Genomic DNA, 17,724 nt, shown 5'->3' with positions numbered 1-17,724 from the left:
TGGATGTCTATTCATTTCCTGGCTTCATATCTTCCTAAGTTCAGGCTCAGAAAAGTCCAGGCACATCTCAGGAAGGATATCAGTAGACTTGAGTCAAAGACAAAGCTATCAGGGCTGAAAGCAAGCTCATTTTCCAAGACGTATGCTGTATAGTCAAAGCTATGGTTTTTCCAGTGGTCATGTATGGATGTGAGAGTTGAACTATAAAGAAAGCTGAGCACCAAAGAATTGATGCTTTTGAACTGTGGTGTTGAAGACTCTTGAGAGTCCCTCGGATTGCAAGGAGATCCAACCAGTCCATTCAAAAGGAGGTCAATCCTGGGTGTCCATTGGAAGGACTGATGTTGAAGCTGAAACTCCAATACTTTGGCCACCTCATGCAAAGAGCTGACTCATTGGAAAAGACCCTAATGCTGGGAAAGATTGAGGGCAGGAGGAGAAGGGGACGACAGAGGATGAGATGGTTGGATGGCATCATCGACTCAATGGACACAGGTTTGGGTAGACTCCGGGAGTTGGTGATGGACAGGGAGGCCTGGTGTGCTGCGATTCATGGGGTCGCAAAGATTCGGACACGACTGAGCAACTGAACTGAACTGATGCATTGCCAGGGGCTTCCCTGGTTGCTCAGTCAGCAAAGAATCCACTTGAAGTGTGGGAACCTGGGTTTGATCCCCAGGTTGGGAAGATCCCCTGGAGGATGGCATGGCAAGCCCCTCCAGTATTTGAATATGACCTCCTGAAAGGCAGGATTCATAGCTTATTCGTATCTTCTGTTCTGTGTCCTAGCAAAATGTCTGGAGTCCAACAGGAAATCAGCCCTTATTCTGGTCTATTGCCATACTCTTAGAATCCTGTTAGATAAGATACCCATGCGTTTACAGGTGACAAAGGATCGGACTGAAGCACGCGAGAGCACTTACCTTTTGAAGAAAAAAAAGAACAGTGAAAACTACTAACCCTGTAAAAAACAACCTTCTGACATACACCAATTGCTAGATTAGATCTATACCCGTGACCAAGACCTTGCAGAAGCACAGGGCAATCCTATCGAAAACAGTGTTATCTGGGGCCCCCAATGAATGAGAACAGGAAATGAGCTGTTTTGTCTGGGCACCTTTTAGCACAGCTGAGTGTTAGAGTCAAGAAATGCCCTTGTTTATGTCTCTTCCCTGTGTGTTTGTTACAGATGGGGGATTTTGCACTGTGTTTTCCTGGTAGTTCATTCCTAATAGGCTGATAATACATTTTATTTTTATGTTTTGATAATACATTTTAAAACATTTCTCACTGCTGAAGAGAAGAGACGTTTTTGATGGTTTCTCAAATCTGATAGTATTTCCCTATAGCCTTTTTCCATCCACTACATTGCCTTTTTAGGACTAAAACAATATTACCTTATAACATATATTTCTTGCTTTTCAGTTTGCCTAGAAATATTCTATGGGCTTCCTTGGTGGCTCAGTAGTAAAGAATCTGCCTGCAATGCAGGAGACGTGGGTTCAATCCCTGGGTCGGAAAGATACCCTGGAGAAGGAAATGGAAACCCACTCCAGTATTCTTGCCTGGGAAATGCCATGGACAGAGGAGCCTGGCGGGCTAGAATCCAAAAGGACTGCAAAGAGTCAGACAAGACTGAGCCACTGAGCATTCATCTAGTGTAGCTTCTACAATTTGCTTCTGGGTATATTACATGCGGGGCTTCCCAGGTGGCACTAATGGCAAAGAACCTGCCTGCCAATGCAAGAGACGTAAAAGATGTGAGTTCAATCCCTGGGTCGGGAAGATCCCCTGGAGGAGGGCATGGCAACCCACGCCAGTGTTCTTGCCTGGAGAATCCCATGGACAGAGGAGCCTGGTGGGCTACAGTCCATAAGGGTCACAAAGAGGGGTGACTTAGCCCAGCATAAGACAGCATACTTTCGTGCAGCGTTCACATTCTAAGCAGTCTCTGCTCCTCCGCGTTGTTCAACATAACACTAAGCAGGGATTCCCAGACAGACGTTGTTTGGGAGATGTAAGCCGAGCCCTCTTGACGGTTTGCGGAGCGAGCAGAGGTTTTTCCAGGGGAGGGACGCACTCTTGCGGCACAGGCGACTATCAACGGCCTCTCACACTCTTGCACGTATAAATTTACCTCAGTGGTCTAAATCAAGCTGAGATTATGAAAACGGTACTCTGTTGTATCAGTGTTTCATAAGTAGAGCTGTACCTCATAGAATGAGATTTGTGAAAAAAACTTGTAATATTTATGATTTGGCGGCGCTGGGTCTCAGCGCGCATGCGGGGTCTTTCGTGGCAGCCTGTGGGGTCTAGCTCTCTTCGCAGGGACTGAACCCGATCCCCGCATTGGGAGCGGGGTATCTTAACCGCTGGACCACCAGGGAAGTCCTGGGAAAATTTTCTTTCTGAGACAATTTTTAAAGAGAGAGCTTTGATTAGCTTTTGTCCCAGGAGTTTAGAATGAATGTTGCTGTCCCAGATGTCTTGCTGGACCAGACATCAAACAGCATTAAATAACTCTGATTGCGGTCACTATCCCAGTCACAAGCTTAGTAACTATGATCACCAACCATCCTAACTGTCTAAAAGCAAGGAATATGGAAGCAGGAAGTTCAGCTGGGGTTTTTTGTTCCAAAGTGCTCATTGTCAGGTGGAAAAGCTGAGGTCCTCAAAGGGAAAAGACTGACCCATAGCAAAACAAATTGGAGTCAGGACTAACTTGTAAAATGCAACTCACAGTTCAGGTTCCTTTCAACTTTATCCCACCATTTATTGGCAAGAAGGCCAATGATTGTTTTTTTAGTCCATTTTCTGTCTGTGGGGTTGTTTACAGATTATCCCATTTGATAAAGCATTATTTAAAATGAGGACTCCAGAAACTGTTCTTGGTCCTCAGCATCACTGAACTGATGTTTTGATTCCCAATTATCCCTGATCAATCTCCTTCCCACTGTACACACACACACACACACACAGATAAGAAATCAAGTTAAATGATTCTGATTTATTGAACAAATACCAGTGATTAAGGATACATCAAGGAGATCAAAAGTACACTGATAATACATGATAATAGATTGCATCATGGAGTAAAGTGATTATGAAGCAGGCTGGATGGATACATGTGCATTAGGTAATGTCAATGGAGAAAATAACCTTTAAGTTGAAGTTTTAAAAAAGATAAATTGAGACACTAAATATGTGAAGAGCATTCCAGTTGCATTCTCAGTGTATGCCTAAAGTAGGCACATGATAAAAGGCAGGAAGATAAAGAACAACTCTCAGAATGATCTTCAGACAAAAAAAAAAAAATGTGTGATGTGTATAGAAACACACAGTCAATATGTGGTTAAATATTAACTGAGTGGAGGAAAGAGCAGGGTAAAATATTATGCAACACAAAGACAGACCAGAGTCACTGCTAGAGGTCCTGGTGGGCCAGGTTTGGATGTGAATATATTTTCCTTGAAAGTGTGTGATTATATCTATGAATGATTAACAATGGTGAATCAGTTTGGCAAGCTATGCAGTAAAAGAGTATATTTTTCCCTCAGAGTCGGTGAGGGTGGGACGTTCTGGGACAATAGCATTGAAACACGTATATTATCATATGTGAAACAGAACACCATTCCATGTTCGATGCATGAGACAAATGCTCAGGGCTGGGGCAATGGGATGACCCAGAGGGATGGGATGGGGAGGGAGGTGGGAGGGGGGTCCACGATGGGGAGCACATGTAAGCCCATGGCTGATTCATGTCAATGTATGGCAAAAACCACTACAATATTGTAAAGTAATTAGCCCCCAACTAAAATAAATAAATTTATTTTTAAAAAAAGAGTATATTTTTAAGCTGCTGTCAAGTTTGGGGAAACAAAATTTTAATTTCAGAAAAAATTAAAATAGAAAATCTAGGCTCCTAAGGTCAGATAAGCATAAAAACTGACTTCATCATTGGTTGTATGGCCTGGGGAAATTAACATCTACTTATCAATTTTTAATTTTGGCAACCCAAATAAGTACTTAGTTATTTCATTAATGAATTTGTGAATAATACCCCAGCTGATTTCTTCAGTCTCTCCACAGAACTCTTCTATCAAGATTAAGGCTAAAGGAACTATTTTTTCCTTCTCTTAAAAATAAAAATGTCAAAAGAAACAACCTCATTTGGAGAGCTTAAGTTTTCTTTACCGGCTTCTGTTCACAATCGCATCTCTTATTCTTACATCACACTTGCCCCTATTATCTCTCTAAATATTTCTGCAAATGTTTTACTATTACTGCGTCACCATAAGCCTGGTTTGAGTTTCTCTGCACCTTTTTCATTCATTCACTACTGCTATCTTCTCTGTCCCAGCTCTACCTTTTACCTGGATCTATCCCTGTCGATTTTTGTCGTCCTCACGTCAGCAGACACTATCTCTGACGGTCACTCAGTCTCTGTCTAAGCTCTGTCTGCTGTGGGCCCCCATCGGCTGCAGCTTCACATGCATCTTTCTGCCTAATTCCCTTAGTTTCTACCCTAGGGATTCTCCCTCCTCCCTCGCTCCCGGTGATGTGTGTGTCCCCACGGGCTACATGCATGTAAAGGCTAACTTGGCTTTGCTTTTATCTCAATATAGTTCTCTTAGAGTGTTAATTTTCTTCATTTAATACTGATCTCTCTTACAACAATGCTAAACCTGTCACCAAAATCCATCCTTACCAGCACTCTGCCCTGAATACTACCAGGCAATCTTAAACTGCATTTCCCTTCAATCTCCTAAAAATGACGATGTAAAACTGAACACAATCTGGGTCTGTCTGCACTCGTCACATCCTCACTTCCTATGTCTTCCAACATCACCCCATGTTCTTTGATCTTAGATTCAAACGCATAACATGTTAAGCAACCGGTTGCCTCTCTGGTTTCATTCTTCAATTCAGCTCATTCGTGGGAAGACCAGTAACTCTTTCTCCATTTTTTAGAAAATATCATTTCTCTTCATTTCCACTGACTTTATTTTAACTCACGTCTTAATTGATTCTTCTTTCATTTCAAATTCTTAATTAAGTGATTTTTCCTTTATGCTTTACATCTCACCAGATACAGTGAGTAACTTAATAAAACTCCCTACTGCTTATTCATCAGTCTGCAAACAATTTTGAGCAATATCGTATCAGCGAATGTGCTGCTGATTTAGGCAAAATATAGATTTTTATGAGATTTTTTGTCTCTGAAAAAATATATTATCATTGAGGAGACATAAAATATTTGCCTATAGAAAATTATATACAGTGTAAGGTATGTGTGTGTGTGTGTGTGTGTGTGTGTGTGTGTGCATTTGATTAGAAAAACTTATCATCTAGAGAGAGAAGCAATCAACCAGAAAAACTTAAAGAATCATAAAAAGTCAGATGGGATTTAAGATAGGCATTACAGAAAGAAGAAACTCAAGCAAAAACAGAAAGGAAGGAAGAACATTTCAACCCAGGATGCTGACATGAGGTGGTCAAGCACAATGCATATGAAGGAGAAAGTTGAAGTGGGATTAGGAAGTGGGACTTTCAAGATAAAGTGGACTTACATTTTATATCATTAGAGACTACTAAGATCTGGAGATTGCTGTATGTGAGCATGAATGAATATTCATGAATTAATACGAATGAACTGATTTAACAATAATTTCTTTTTTAGAGCGCTTTTAATTTATACTGAGGTGCTTGTTTTGGCAGCACATATACTGATTTATACTGTGTTTGCATGTGTTTCTACACACACTTTTAGAGCTGGCAGGTAAATTATTCCTAATATCTTAATGTCACAGTGGAAAAACTCTGATTAAGTAAAACATTAAATGATTTGCCACAGCTCACTGGACAAATAAGCAATAGGCTTGGTATTCCAATGCACTTTATAAGATCAGCAATCTTTCTAACACACTATGTTGTTTATTCATACAAGACCAAACACAATGAGGAAACATCTATGGCTAATTTGATATGTATCCACCAAAATGCTTAATACATGACTAAAGAATCTCTATTCATACGTCCGTCTAACAGAGTCTTTCTAATGCTATTCTTAATTTATGTCAATTTGGTCGTCTTATCATCTCCAAACTGTCTCCTTTCCTATGCTACTTCCAGCTCGCCCTGGTGGTATGCCCTCTCTGAACCTTCACCCTACAACCCGCACAGCCACACTGAGCTCCCGCCAGGGACGAGACACAGGAATCCACCGTGTAGAAGAGACAAGAGCGATCGGTCTCACTTAGCTGGTTCTCAGCATGAGTTTGCTGAGTGGACTTTGCCCTCAAGGTGCTTACAGTCCAAAATGGGTCACAGCTCACACACAGCTGCAGCTCTGGAAAAAGCTGACAGCGAATATCATCAAACTGTTAAGCTTAACTCAGCTCTCCACCAGTCTTCCTCTTGTTTTCCCTGTTTGCACAGTTATGCTCACTTATTACAGGTGGACATCCCAGAAAGGATGGGTGTGGATAGTAACAGAAAGCAAGAAATATAGGGGTCTATCTTATCTACCAATGGGGGGTGGTGGATTTAAGTGAACAGAAACAACAAAAAAGGACTATCGCCATCTGGAGAATAAAACATGTTATAAACTTGTCAGGTCATAGAAAGAATTGAAATTTTGCCAGTAGCCTCTTACACAGAGATAGGGGCTTTCTAAGCTTTTTGCTGTGAATCAGAATGTTCTGGACACATGATTCTTATGAATCAGCAGGAGAAGTCGTCTCTCCTCGTTCTTCCAATTCACTGTAAATCGGCGCATATGTGCTTACTTCTTCATAAAGACAATCTTCTGGAATCTGATGAGGTGAAGGAAAAAAAAACATTATCAATCACCCAGAATTTTCTGCCCCTAGAATACTTGCTTAAGAAGCACATCTCATCTCTTTTTGTATCTCACGGCCTGACATCACACTGTGATATTTTAGCCACCTGATGTGAAGAGCCAGCTCATTGGGAAGACCCTGATGCTGGGAAAGATTGAAGGCAGGAGGAGAAGGGACGATGGAAGATGAGATGGCTGGATGGCATCACTGACTCGATGGACATGAATCTGAGTAAGCTCCAGGAGAGGGTGAAGGACAGGGAAGCCTGGCGTGCTGCAGTCCATGGGGTCGCAAAGAGTCAGCCACGACTGAGTGACTGAACAGCAACAACAATACTTCCGTCTCCAACAAACCAGATCACCTGGCCAACTGGGTTCAAAAGAAGTTGTCAGTCAGTGAGAAGTTGTTGAGATGATTCTGTGTCTGAAATTTGGTACATCTCTTATCTTAGTTATCTCTGAAGGAAAGTGATCAGGAAAGGCAGGCAAACTTGAATGCTTCAGGCAAGTGGAAAGATGGAGAGAGTGTGTTTTACCTGGAAGATATGAGTAAGTGTATATGCATCAGGTATTTCTAACTCTCTTTCAAACATCACAGGTATAAAAATGGGTAAGATAAGTGGAAGCGCAGCTGGTAGTCATGACTCAGAGAGGAAGCAAAATAGAGGCTTCAGAGCAAGTGGGAAGGTGAGATCCAAGAAAGAAGAGAGCAGGAACAAATTTTAAAAAGCCCAGCTACTCAAGTGTTTCCATCATGTGCTACCTGTATGTTCGTCTCTTATGCTCTACATATGCTTAATACTTTGAAGCATCTACATTTCCTAAAATGATGAAGATATTACTTTCCTAAACTTCAGTCGAAGGAATTGTATTAATACTATGAGGTTTGTGAATGGAAAATTTGATTGAAAACATGAGATTTGGTTCCCATTTCTTCACAGCCTCTCCAGCATTTATTGTTTGTTGGCTTTTTAATGATGGCCATTCTGACTGGTGGGAGCTGATACCTCATTGTGGTTTTGATTTGCATTTCTCTAATAATGAGTGAAGTTAAAATAAATTAATTCATTCAAAACATGAGATTTGAAAACCAAAATACTGAAACTTGGAGAAACGGAATATTGACACTGGAAGCAATGTTGCAGGAAACCCAGGCCATACTTTTAAGCAACAAAGCTCAAGTTCTTCATCATTTAGGATTTAATGTCAGGCCTCCGCCTACCTGGTTTCCTTCAGTTATTTCACCAATTCCATAAACTATAAGTGACACGGCACTGCCAAAGCCCAGGATGGTGAGAAACAGGATCATCGCCACGACTTCCTGTTGAGCAAGAGCCAACAACAACCAAAAGGACAAGTGGGGTCGCAGGTGGGAAAGGCATTCCCTCCCAGCAGCCCCTGTCTCACCACCCACCCCCGCTCAGCACACGGCCAGTTCCTGCAGAACCACATGCGAAAACCAGGGGACGCTTACTCAAAGCGCCTGGCACCACCCTCGCAGGATTCAGTTGGAGGTGGGGCAAAGAGGCTGGCGCGACCCTGGGCATGAGAACACTGCATTATGTGATGCGGTGGCAGAAGGGTGGTGTTCACGGAAAGGAAAAGAAGGCGCCCCACTTAGATCAGGATCTTAGCCTTCCCACGAGAAATACACACAGTGGAGAAGCAGGCCAGAGAGCAGTAGTCGTTCTCATAGACCTCCTCGCAGCCGTAGACGTAAGTGGAGCTCTGCTTGAGGTTACTGATGAGGATTCCGATGCCTGTTCCCGAGGCTACGCTGCTGACTGCGTTTGCTCCCAGGCATCCTCGGATCTGACGACAAAGAGTCACATTTATTTTTTTTTTTTTTTAAATAAATTTATTTATTTTAGTTGGGGGCTAATTACTTTACAATATTGTAGTGGTTTTTGCCATACATTGACATGAATCAGCCATGGGTTTACATGTGTTCCCCTTCCTGGACCCCCCTCCCACCTCCCTTCCCATCCCATCCCTCTGGGTCATCCCATTGCCCCGGCCCTGAGCATTTGTCTCATGCATCAAACATGGAATGGTGTTCTGTTTCACATATGATAATATACATGTTTCAATGCTATTCTCCCAGAACGTCCCACCCTCACCTTCTCCCTCAGAGTCCATAAGACTGTTCTATGCATCTGTGTCTCTTATTCTATCTCACATATAGGGGTATCGTTACCATCTTTCAAATTCCATATATATGCATTAGTATACTGTATTGGTGTTTTTCTTTCTGGCTTACTTCACTCTGTATAATGGGCTCCAGTTTCATCCATCTCAGTAGAACCGATTCAAATGTATTCTTTTTAATGGCTGAGTAATATTCCATTGTGTATATGTACAACAGCTTCCTTATCCATTCGTCTGCTGATGGACATCTAGGTTGCTTCCATGTCCTGGCTATTGTAAACAGTGCTGCGATGAACATTGGGGTACACGCGTCTCTTTCAATTCTGGTTTCCTCGGTGTATATGCCCAGCAGTGGGATTGCTGGGTCATATGGCAGTTCTATTCCCAGTTTTTTAAGGAATCTCCACACTGTTCTCCATAGTGGCTGTGCTAGTTTGCTTTCCCACCAACAGTGTAAGAGGGTTCCCTTTTCTCCACACCCTCTCCAGCATTTATTGCTTGTAGACTTTTGGATAGCAGCCATTCTGACTGGTGTGAAATGGTACCTCACTGTGGTTTTGATTGCATTTCACTAATAATGAGTGATGTTGAGCATCTTTTCATGTGTTTGTTAGCCATCTGTATGTCTTCTTTGGAGAAATGTCTGTTTAGTTCTTTGGCCCATTTTTTGATTGGGTCGTTTATTTTTCCGGAATTGAGCTGCAGGAGTTGCTTGTATATTTTTGAGATTAATTGTTTGTCTGTTGCTTCATTTGCTATTATTTTCTCCCATTCTGAAGGCTGTCTTTTCACCTTGCTTATAGTTTCCTTTGTTGTGCAAAAGCTTTTAATTTTAATTAGGTCCCATTTGTTTATTTTTGCTTTTATTTCCAATATTCTGGGAGGTGGGTCATGGAGGATCCTGCTGTGATTTATGTCGGAGAGTGTATTGCCTATATTTTCCTCTAGGAGTTTTATAGTTTCTGGTCTTACATTTAGATAAAGAGTCACGTTTAGACTGGGTCCCACACCTGCCACAGTGTTCAATAAACCTACCTGCATTTCAGGGCTGGATATATCCAATAAGCTCCGCACTTATGCAAAGTGAAAAGAAAGTGAAGTCTCTCAGTCGTGTCCGACTCTGCGACCCCATGGACTGTAGCCGACCAGGCTCCTCTGTCCATGGGATTTTCCAGGCAAGAGTACTGGAGTGGGTTGCCGTTTCCTTCTCCAGGAGATCTTCCTGGCCCAGAGATTGAACCTGGGTCTCCCACATTGTAGGCAGATACTTTACCATCTGAGCCACCAGGGAAGTACATTTATTCAAAATATAGATTACAAAGGGACCTGTAGAAAATGTACTTGTGTAATAAGGACCTACAACTCTCTCTCTAAGGCTGCGCGCAGGAAGACCCACGCGAATACTCATGTTGTCGCTGCTGCTGTTCAGTTGCTGAGTCGTGTCCAACTCCTTGTGACCGCATGGACTGTAGCCCCCCAGGCTCCCCTGTCTTTCACTATCTCCCAGAGTGTGCTCAGTTCATGTCCACTGAGTCTAATCATCTTGTCCTCTGTAGTCCCCTTCTCCTCCTGCCTTCAATCTTTCCCAGCACTTGTCTAATGAGTCAGCTCTTTGCATCAGGAGGCCAAAGTATTAGAGCTTCAGCTTCAGCATCAGTCCTTCCAATGAATTATTCAGGGTTGATTTCCTTTAGGATGGACTGGTTGGATCTCTGAGCGGTCTAGTGGACTCCCAAGAATCTTCTCCAGCACCACAGTTCAAAAGCATCAATTCTTCAGAGCTCAGCCTTCTTTATGACCCAACTCTCACATCTGTACATGACTACTGGGAAAACCATAGCTTTGATAATACAAACTATACTCATAGTCTCTCATCAAATAGACTCCCTAATTGGAAACGAATCATTTGTTGGATCACAAGACTATAGTTTAAGGACAGAGCTGGCGTGAGGGTATTTTTTCAACAAGTGTCAAAGTAATTACATTTATTGTTTTTAAGTGATACAATTGGTATTTTAATGATTTTATGTTTAGTTATTAGATCCAACACAAAAGTAGACTGGGAAAAAAATCACATATCCACATTCACTCATAAGAGATAACAACATGTCTCCTTCAAGACTCTTAAAATTAACCTTTTCTTACCTTCTCAAGGATAAAGACAGAATGCAACTCACCAGATACGCTGAGTGTTTCTTTTCAGACGTGATTGACAAAATGCCAGAAATAGCAAACTGTTCAAAAGGAAGGAGAGGGAAAAAAAGCACAGTGGGTCCCTGCTCTTCTCTGCGTCCCTTTCATCCTCACTCTCCAAATAGAAGGTAAATTTGTGGGCATTCTATAAAGATGTCCTTTAATCCATTTTATTTTTTAGTTTTCTTATTTTATTTTTATAATTTCCTACAGAAAGCTTCTCAAAATTAAATGTCCATGTGAATTATGTGAGGGTCTTGTTAAAATGTGAATTGTTACTTAGTAAGTCCGAGATGTGGTCTGAGATTCTTCATTTCTACCAGGTTGCCAGGTGATGCTAACTCTGAGAGTCCATGGCTCACCACTAAGTGCTGTGAAGTCCAGCAGCCCCTGGGGCATGACTGTTATCACACCGCTCTCATTTTATTGTAATCATTTGCTCATACGAGCATCTTGTGTGTTACAGTGTCAGTTCCTCTGGGCAAGAAACATGTGACTGTCTCCGGAGTCTGCCGTATGTCTTGTAGACACACAGCCATTATGAAAACACACATGATGAAGGATTTAGTGAACATATCAACCAGTAGCACACATTCAAAACATTTCATAGATTCAGATCATATGGTGAGTTGAGAGACATCTAATAAACTAAATGATTGGACTGAAAAAACAGTAAGAAAGTTTCAAACTAGATATAGCAAAAGTTGAAGGAGAGTCTTGAACAAGCGACCTGAGACCTGCGTATTTAGCAGAGGGCCAAGCCAATGCAGTATTTTTAGGGTTAAAATATATCCTTGTGAATGAAAATGTTGATGCAAAAAACAACATGGATTAATCAAAAACAAGTATGCTGAGTGCAAGAAGCCAGGCATTAGAGAAAAGATGGTGTTATTATTCCATTTATATAAAACTCCAGAAAACGCAAACTAATATATAGCAACAGAAGACAAGTGACTGCTTGAGAATAGGAGGGTGAGGTTGAGGGAGGGAGGGGTTACCAAGGTGAACAGGAAATTTTTGCCGTGATGAGTATTTTCATTACACTGATGTGGAAAGGTTCTCATGTGTCCTGTCAAAGTTTATCAAATTGTACACCTTAAATAGGTGCTGTTTGTTATATATCAGTTATACTTCAATAAAACAATATTTTCTTATGAGCTCATTCAGCCATCTAGTTTCCAACTAGTACAATGACTAAAAGAGATACAATGAGAAAGTACCTAAAAGAGTTTCTAGGGCGCAGGAGAAGTTCATCGGATGTCAGCCCTGTTCTCCTCGTTTCAACACTCTCTGCCCCCTACCTTTGCTAAGATGGCTTTACTGATGAATGGTGTTACAGAAATTTTTCTCAAATTGGATTCTGAAAGTTTAGGTTCGATTCTTGCTAGCTAAATTCTTGAGCAATGCATAAACATATATTAGCTAATTTAACCCAAAGTGTTTTGTAAACTGTAAATATGCATCTATATTTATATATATCCATATACATATTAGAATACCCTCATATATTCTCAATACTAGAATAAACAATTGTTAAATCTGATCTGGATGAAAGAAAAGCCACGTGCAGTATTATTTCAGACAACTGTAGACATATACTCACAAATAGGGCTCCCCAGAATGGGTAGCCGACTTTAAATGATGAAAAAAAGTATTCAGTAAACTCTTTATCATTGATCTTGGAGCACACAATTGTTCCAAAATAAAGGTATATCAAACCAATCAGAATTTGTGTTACCTGTAGAAAAATGGATAGATTTTGTGAAACCAGAAGGTATTTTTCTAAGATTACATCAGTTTCCTTATAATTGAGGCCAAATGTGAGAAAATGCTCTGGTGTCTTAGGTAGTCCTCAAAAGGATCCAAATGCAGTATTTTCCAGTATCATCTGGCCACTTTAAGAATTTATACTGGCATGACCTCATGCAAGAATAGCCATGAGATCATGCAGGCATAGCCATCTCCTGTGCCTTTGTTTACATACTCATGGTGGACATCAACAATGGCTCTTTCTATCTGTGACAAGACAAAGATTATAAATCATTGACAGGATGATATTGATCCATTGGCAACTGACCAGAGTTGGCAGATCCTATTTGCTAGTCTAACCCTAGTCTTCATGAGAAAATGCTTCTTTCTACCCAACAGGGTGCCTGGAGGTGATGGATCAGTTGCTAAGTTGTGTCTGACCCTTGTAACCCCATGGACTGCAGTCCACTGGGATCTTCTGGGAGATTTCCCAGGTAAGAATACTGGAGTGGGTTGCCATTTCCCTCTCCAGGGAATCTTCCCAATCCAGGGATTGAACCTGGGTCTCCTGCACCGCAGGTAGATGCTTTGCCAACTGAACCACTGTTAGGACTCTGCCTAACAGTGTGAGGTGAGTGTCAATAATTTTCTACTAGATTTTTCCCTCCATGAATCTGAGTAGGGAAGCTATGTTGATGCCACCAAATACTCTTTCTTAGAGCCAGTCTTCACTCTAGTTGAGGTTGGAGGAGGCTCACTCACCCCCAGGAATTCCAGCTCTCTCTTCAGAACAGTCAACCATGTTTGGCGTGGTGCGGTTGGGGCAGGCTTTTCCAGTAAGACGCTTTCATGGAGAGATATTTCTGCAAGTTCAATTTCAGATGCACTGTGAAGTTTAAACAGAAATGCAGCTGTGAGAAAATTCTCTAAGTCTCTATGCAAAGATCTCAACTGACAGAAAGGGCATTTTGCTTATTTTTCAAAATAATTCTGTAATTAAAATCTTCACTATGAAGTACAGGAAACTCAGAGGCTCAGAAGGTCCAAGTTAGTGGCCAGGATCACTATCTGATCACGGTTAGATGGAACAAAAATCATACAAGTCTTCTTATTCTTGTGCTTGTATGTACTAAATTACTCAGTCTTGGCCAATTCTTTGCAACCCCAGGGACTGTAACGTAGCCTGCCAGGCTCCTCTGTCCATGGAATTCTCTAGGCAAGAATGTTGGAGTGGGTGGTCATTCCCCTCTCCAGGTGATCTTCCCGACCCAGAGATCGAACCCGGGTCTCCTGATTGCAAGTGGATGTTTTACCATCTGAGGCAGGGAGGCAGGGAGGCAGGGAAGCCCCTTCTTACTCTTAATCCAGAGTTATTACCAGGCTCTTTCTCACTAAACTATGCTGGTGGGTAAAAGTAAAAGCTATGAAACATGTTTACCTACACATTTCTGTCTTTTTAACGTAGAAATGTATCTGAAAAGATGTTGTCAATGACATACTCAAATTTCATGTGCGTAAAGGAATGACTTTGAAAGGTTTGTTGATCTCTGTTCTATTTTCATCCTTAGAGGAGGCTCACTGGCAATACTATGTCTTCCCACGCATTAGAGTATACTAATAGTTTACAATGACGTTCAATCTGTTATTGATTTCTGAAGCTCTGTCTTCAGTTTCTCCTAAAACCTTTAAAAAGAAAGTTTTAATATGTGTTGGGGCTTCCCTGGTGGCTCAGACGGTAAAGAATCTGCCTGCAATGCAGGAGACCTGGATTTGATCCTTGGGTTGGGAAAATCCCCTGGAGAAGGGCATGGCAACCCACTCCAGTCTTCTTGCCTGGAGAATTCCATGGACAGAGGAGCCTGACGGGCGACAGTCCATGGGGTCTCAGGGAGTCGGACAGACGGAGCTACCAACACACACACCATATGTGCTAATCTTTGGTGTCCAAAGGGAAACTAAACTGTGCACATCTCCACCAGATTTCACCCTGAGAACATTCCCCTCTGAACAGTGGGGCAGGACCCCGCAGCTTGAGATTCACAGAGATTCACACACACCACACACAGAGGCAAGAGGGTACAAATCCCCTTCTGTAAGCCTAGAATATGAGCCTCTTTCGTTAGAAAACTTCAGCTGTTCCCAACTTACAGGCTAAATAAAAACCTTCTCCCATCGACCAGAGAGAACTACTGAGAAAGTGTAGCAAATAACTTCTTCATACTCGGGATTTCACTTAAACCCAAGGGGTCCACAGCCAAGTTCACGATCTGGCATCTCCCCAGCGCTGTGACTATCTCCGGTTCACTAAGTGACTGGGAATAGAAGAAAAATAACAGCTTGCACCTACCTGGTGGGCTCTTGTGGAGTGGGGAGAGCAAGCTCTGTCCTGTCCCTACCTTCCGCCTCCATTTCTTCATTAACAGAGCTCTCCAGGGAGGAAGGACAATGTTCCTGTGAGCCTTGGTGGGCTCCCTCTCAGAGTCTTCGGATGGTCAGTTAAGATGGGTGACTCATGACTTGGATAACTATCTTCATACTTAAGACATTGGTCAGAAAGATAAGTTTCCTGGCTGATTAAGATCAACAGGGCTTTTCTTATTATAATAAAGAGCAAAATTTAATGGGCTATGGAAAAGGGATGAGTGTGAATTGGGGAGATTTGAGACTCTTGGAGGATAATTCCTTCTGAAACCAGCAGGATTTACAGAACCCCAAAATGAGAGGGTTTAGTTGAAATTGCACAGGTGAGAGAGAACTGCAGAGCAGAAAGAGACTGTGCTTCTCCCCTGGTCTTTTCTCTGTTTGTGACCCAGGCCAGCCATTCCTAAGTCAGAAGTCCTCCAATTGTCCTCAGAGGACTTGGCTTCACAGGTAATGTAAGGCTGAAGCGCTGTTTGCAAATATGAGTGTTTCTGACAGCTGTCTTTCTCTAGATTCATTCATGCTGCTGCAAGTGGCATTCTTTTTTGTGGCTGAGTAATATTCCATTGTATGTATGTGCCACGGCTTCTTTATCCAGGCATCGGCGTCAGGCCGCTCCCATGTTCTGCATATTGTAAATAGCACTGAAATGGACATGGGGTGTGTGTATCATGTCAAATTATGATTTTCTCCAGATACATGCCCAGGAGTGGGATTGCTGGGTCACATGGTAGCTCTATTTTTAGTTTAAATAGAGCCTCAGGATTTTTCATTCTCTCATGTCTCCCTTAGAGAAATTACACCATCTCTGCCAGAAAAGACCTTAAAGAAACGTCTCCTTATGGTGCTTTCCGGGAGCAGCCTATAATACTTCATTATGTTTGCAGAGAATAATCAGAAACTAAACTTGAGACTTAGAGAGGAAAGAGATTGAGGATGGTCTTTGGTGTTTGGACACAAGGCTATTTTGTGACAATTTTCAACAGAAACTTGCAAAATGCAAATCAGAAACTGAGATGCATCTTGTCAGTTTCAATTAGTTTCATACCCCAGTTTTCACCAGCTCCTTCCCCCTGTTGAGATGCATATCATCTTCTGTGCCCTCATTTGGGTCTTTATATAAACACACTGCTTCATCTTTCACAACAGTAAACACTGAAACATATACCCAAGTGCCTTTTTTTCGGTGGGGGCAAAATTATCAAGATGAGTTTGAACCGTGCGTCTGCCTGAAGGAGGAGATAACAGAGCTTGCGTTCCTCCCACCGCATGTGTTTCCTCCTTGTGGAGGCACATCTGTCCGCACTCTGCACCCACTCAGCATCCGGCTTCCTCTTTGACAGGCAACATTTCTTCTCTCTGATATACACTGGGTTTATTTCCCCAAACTCCAAAGAAATTTGCTTTCAGATCCCATCTGGACAATTGTTTTCTCAAACCGAATGCTCAGGTCACTTAAATATGCACGAATTTACATGTTGCAAATTGAAAATTGCTATCTCTTCAGGGTATTTTCTGACACTCCCAAAGGTATCCCAGTCTTTCTCTCTCTCTCTCTCTCTCACACACACACACACACACACACACACACACACACACACACACACGAGCGTGTACATACGGTCAAGAGCAAACAAGTATAGAGGTCAAAGAGCAAATTTCTTCTTCTTTTCAATGTTATAGAAGTAATCTACGCCAATTCAATGAGAGAAAAAATTGTGAGGATATATATTGATCTTTTTTATAATTTTATATTTTTATTTATTTCTGGCTCCGCTGGGTCTCTGCTCCTGCAGGGGTTTTTCTCCAGGTGTGGAGAGTGAGGACTTCTCTCTAGTTGGGGTGCGTGGATTAGTCATTGCAGTGGCTTCTCTTGTTGCAGAGCATGGGCACTTGCGCTTCAGTAGTTGTGGTTTCTGGGCTCACTATTTGTGGCTCACGGGCTCTAGAGCACAGGCTCAATAGTTGTGAAACATGGGCTTAGTTGCTCTGTGGCATGTGGGATTGTCCTGGACCAGGGATCAAACAGCGTCTCCTACACTGGCAGGCGGGTTCTTTACCATTGAGCCACCAGGCAGGCCCTATACTGATCTTTAAAAAAGAAATGAAATTGCTTTCATTTGTAGATATAAATAAGAGCAAGATGTAAAGATGAACAAGATAAAGGAAAACATTATATAATTAAAAAGAATAAAATCAGACCTGAAGAACGAAATATAAATGATACCATTTAATATATTAATATTAATAATATTTCAATTCCCACCAAATCGGTCTATGATTTTTAAATCAAAGTTGCAAAATATTTTAGAGCTTTATATAGGAAAAGTAGAATTAATGAAAAATGATAATACAAATGTTACTGTAAATAC

At 41.8% G+C, this 17,724-nt stretch overlaps 1 protein-coding gene across 1 annotated transcript; it reads right to left on the bottom strand.

Annotated features, from left to right (window-relative positions):
* Nucleotides 1-6,655: 6,655 nt before the first annotated feature.
* Nucleotides 6,656-15,443, bottom strand: MS4A2 (membrane spanning 4-domains A2). The gene is made up of 7 exons (XM_081544601.1): nucleotides 15,279-15,443; nucleotides 13,694-13,817; nucleotides 12,786-12,920; nucleotides 11,167-11,223; nucleotides 8,498-8,653; nucleotides 8,064-8,162; nucleotides 6,656-6,815 (listed from the first exon to the last, which is right to left on the bottom strand). The coding sequence occupies exons 1-7, from the start codon at nucleotides 15,338-15,340 to the stop codon at nucleotides 6,717-6,719; spliced, it is 732 nt and encodes a 243-aa protein (XP_081400727.1). The 5' UTR covers nucleotides 15,341-15,443; the 3' UTR covers nucleotides 6,656-6,716.
* Nucleotides 15,444-17,724: the final 2,281 nt, after the last annotated feature.

Source organism: Giraffa tippelskirchi, chromosome 11 (assembly GCF_054371585.1).
Source record: "Giraffa tippelskirchi isolate mGirTip1 chromosome 11, T2T-mGirTip1v1.2.pri, whole genome shotgun sequence".
NCBI classification, from domain to species: Eukaryota; Metazoa; Chordata; class Mammalia; order Artiodactyla; family Giraffidae; genus Giraffa; species Giraffa tippelskirchi.
Note: the sequence above shows the minus strand (reverse complement) of the source record. Positions and strands in the feature narration are given on the sequence as shown.

Coding starts and splice junctions, on each gene's coding strand:
- MS4A2 (XM_081544601.1), bottom strand. CDS start 15,340: ATGGAGGCGGAAGGTAGGGACAGGACAGAGCTTGCTCTCCCCACTCCA. Junction 11,224..12,785: donor CATTCTGGGGAGCCCTATTT/GTGAGTATATGT, acceptor CCTTTTGAACAG/TTTGCTATTTCTGGCATTTT. Junction 6,816..8,063: donor AAATAACTGAAGGAAACCAG/GTAGGCGGAGGC, acceptor TCACCTCATCAG/ATTCCAGAAGATTGTCTTTA.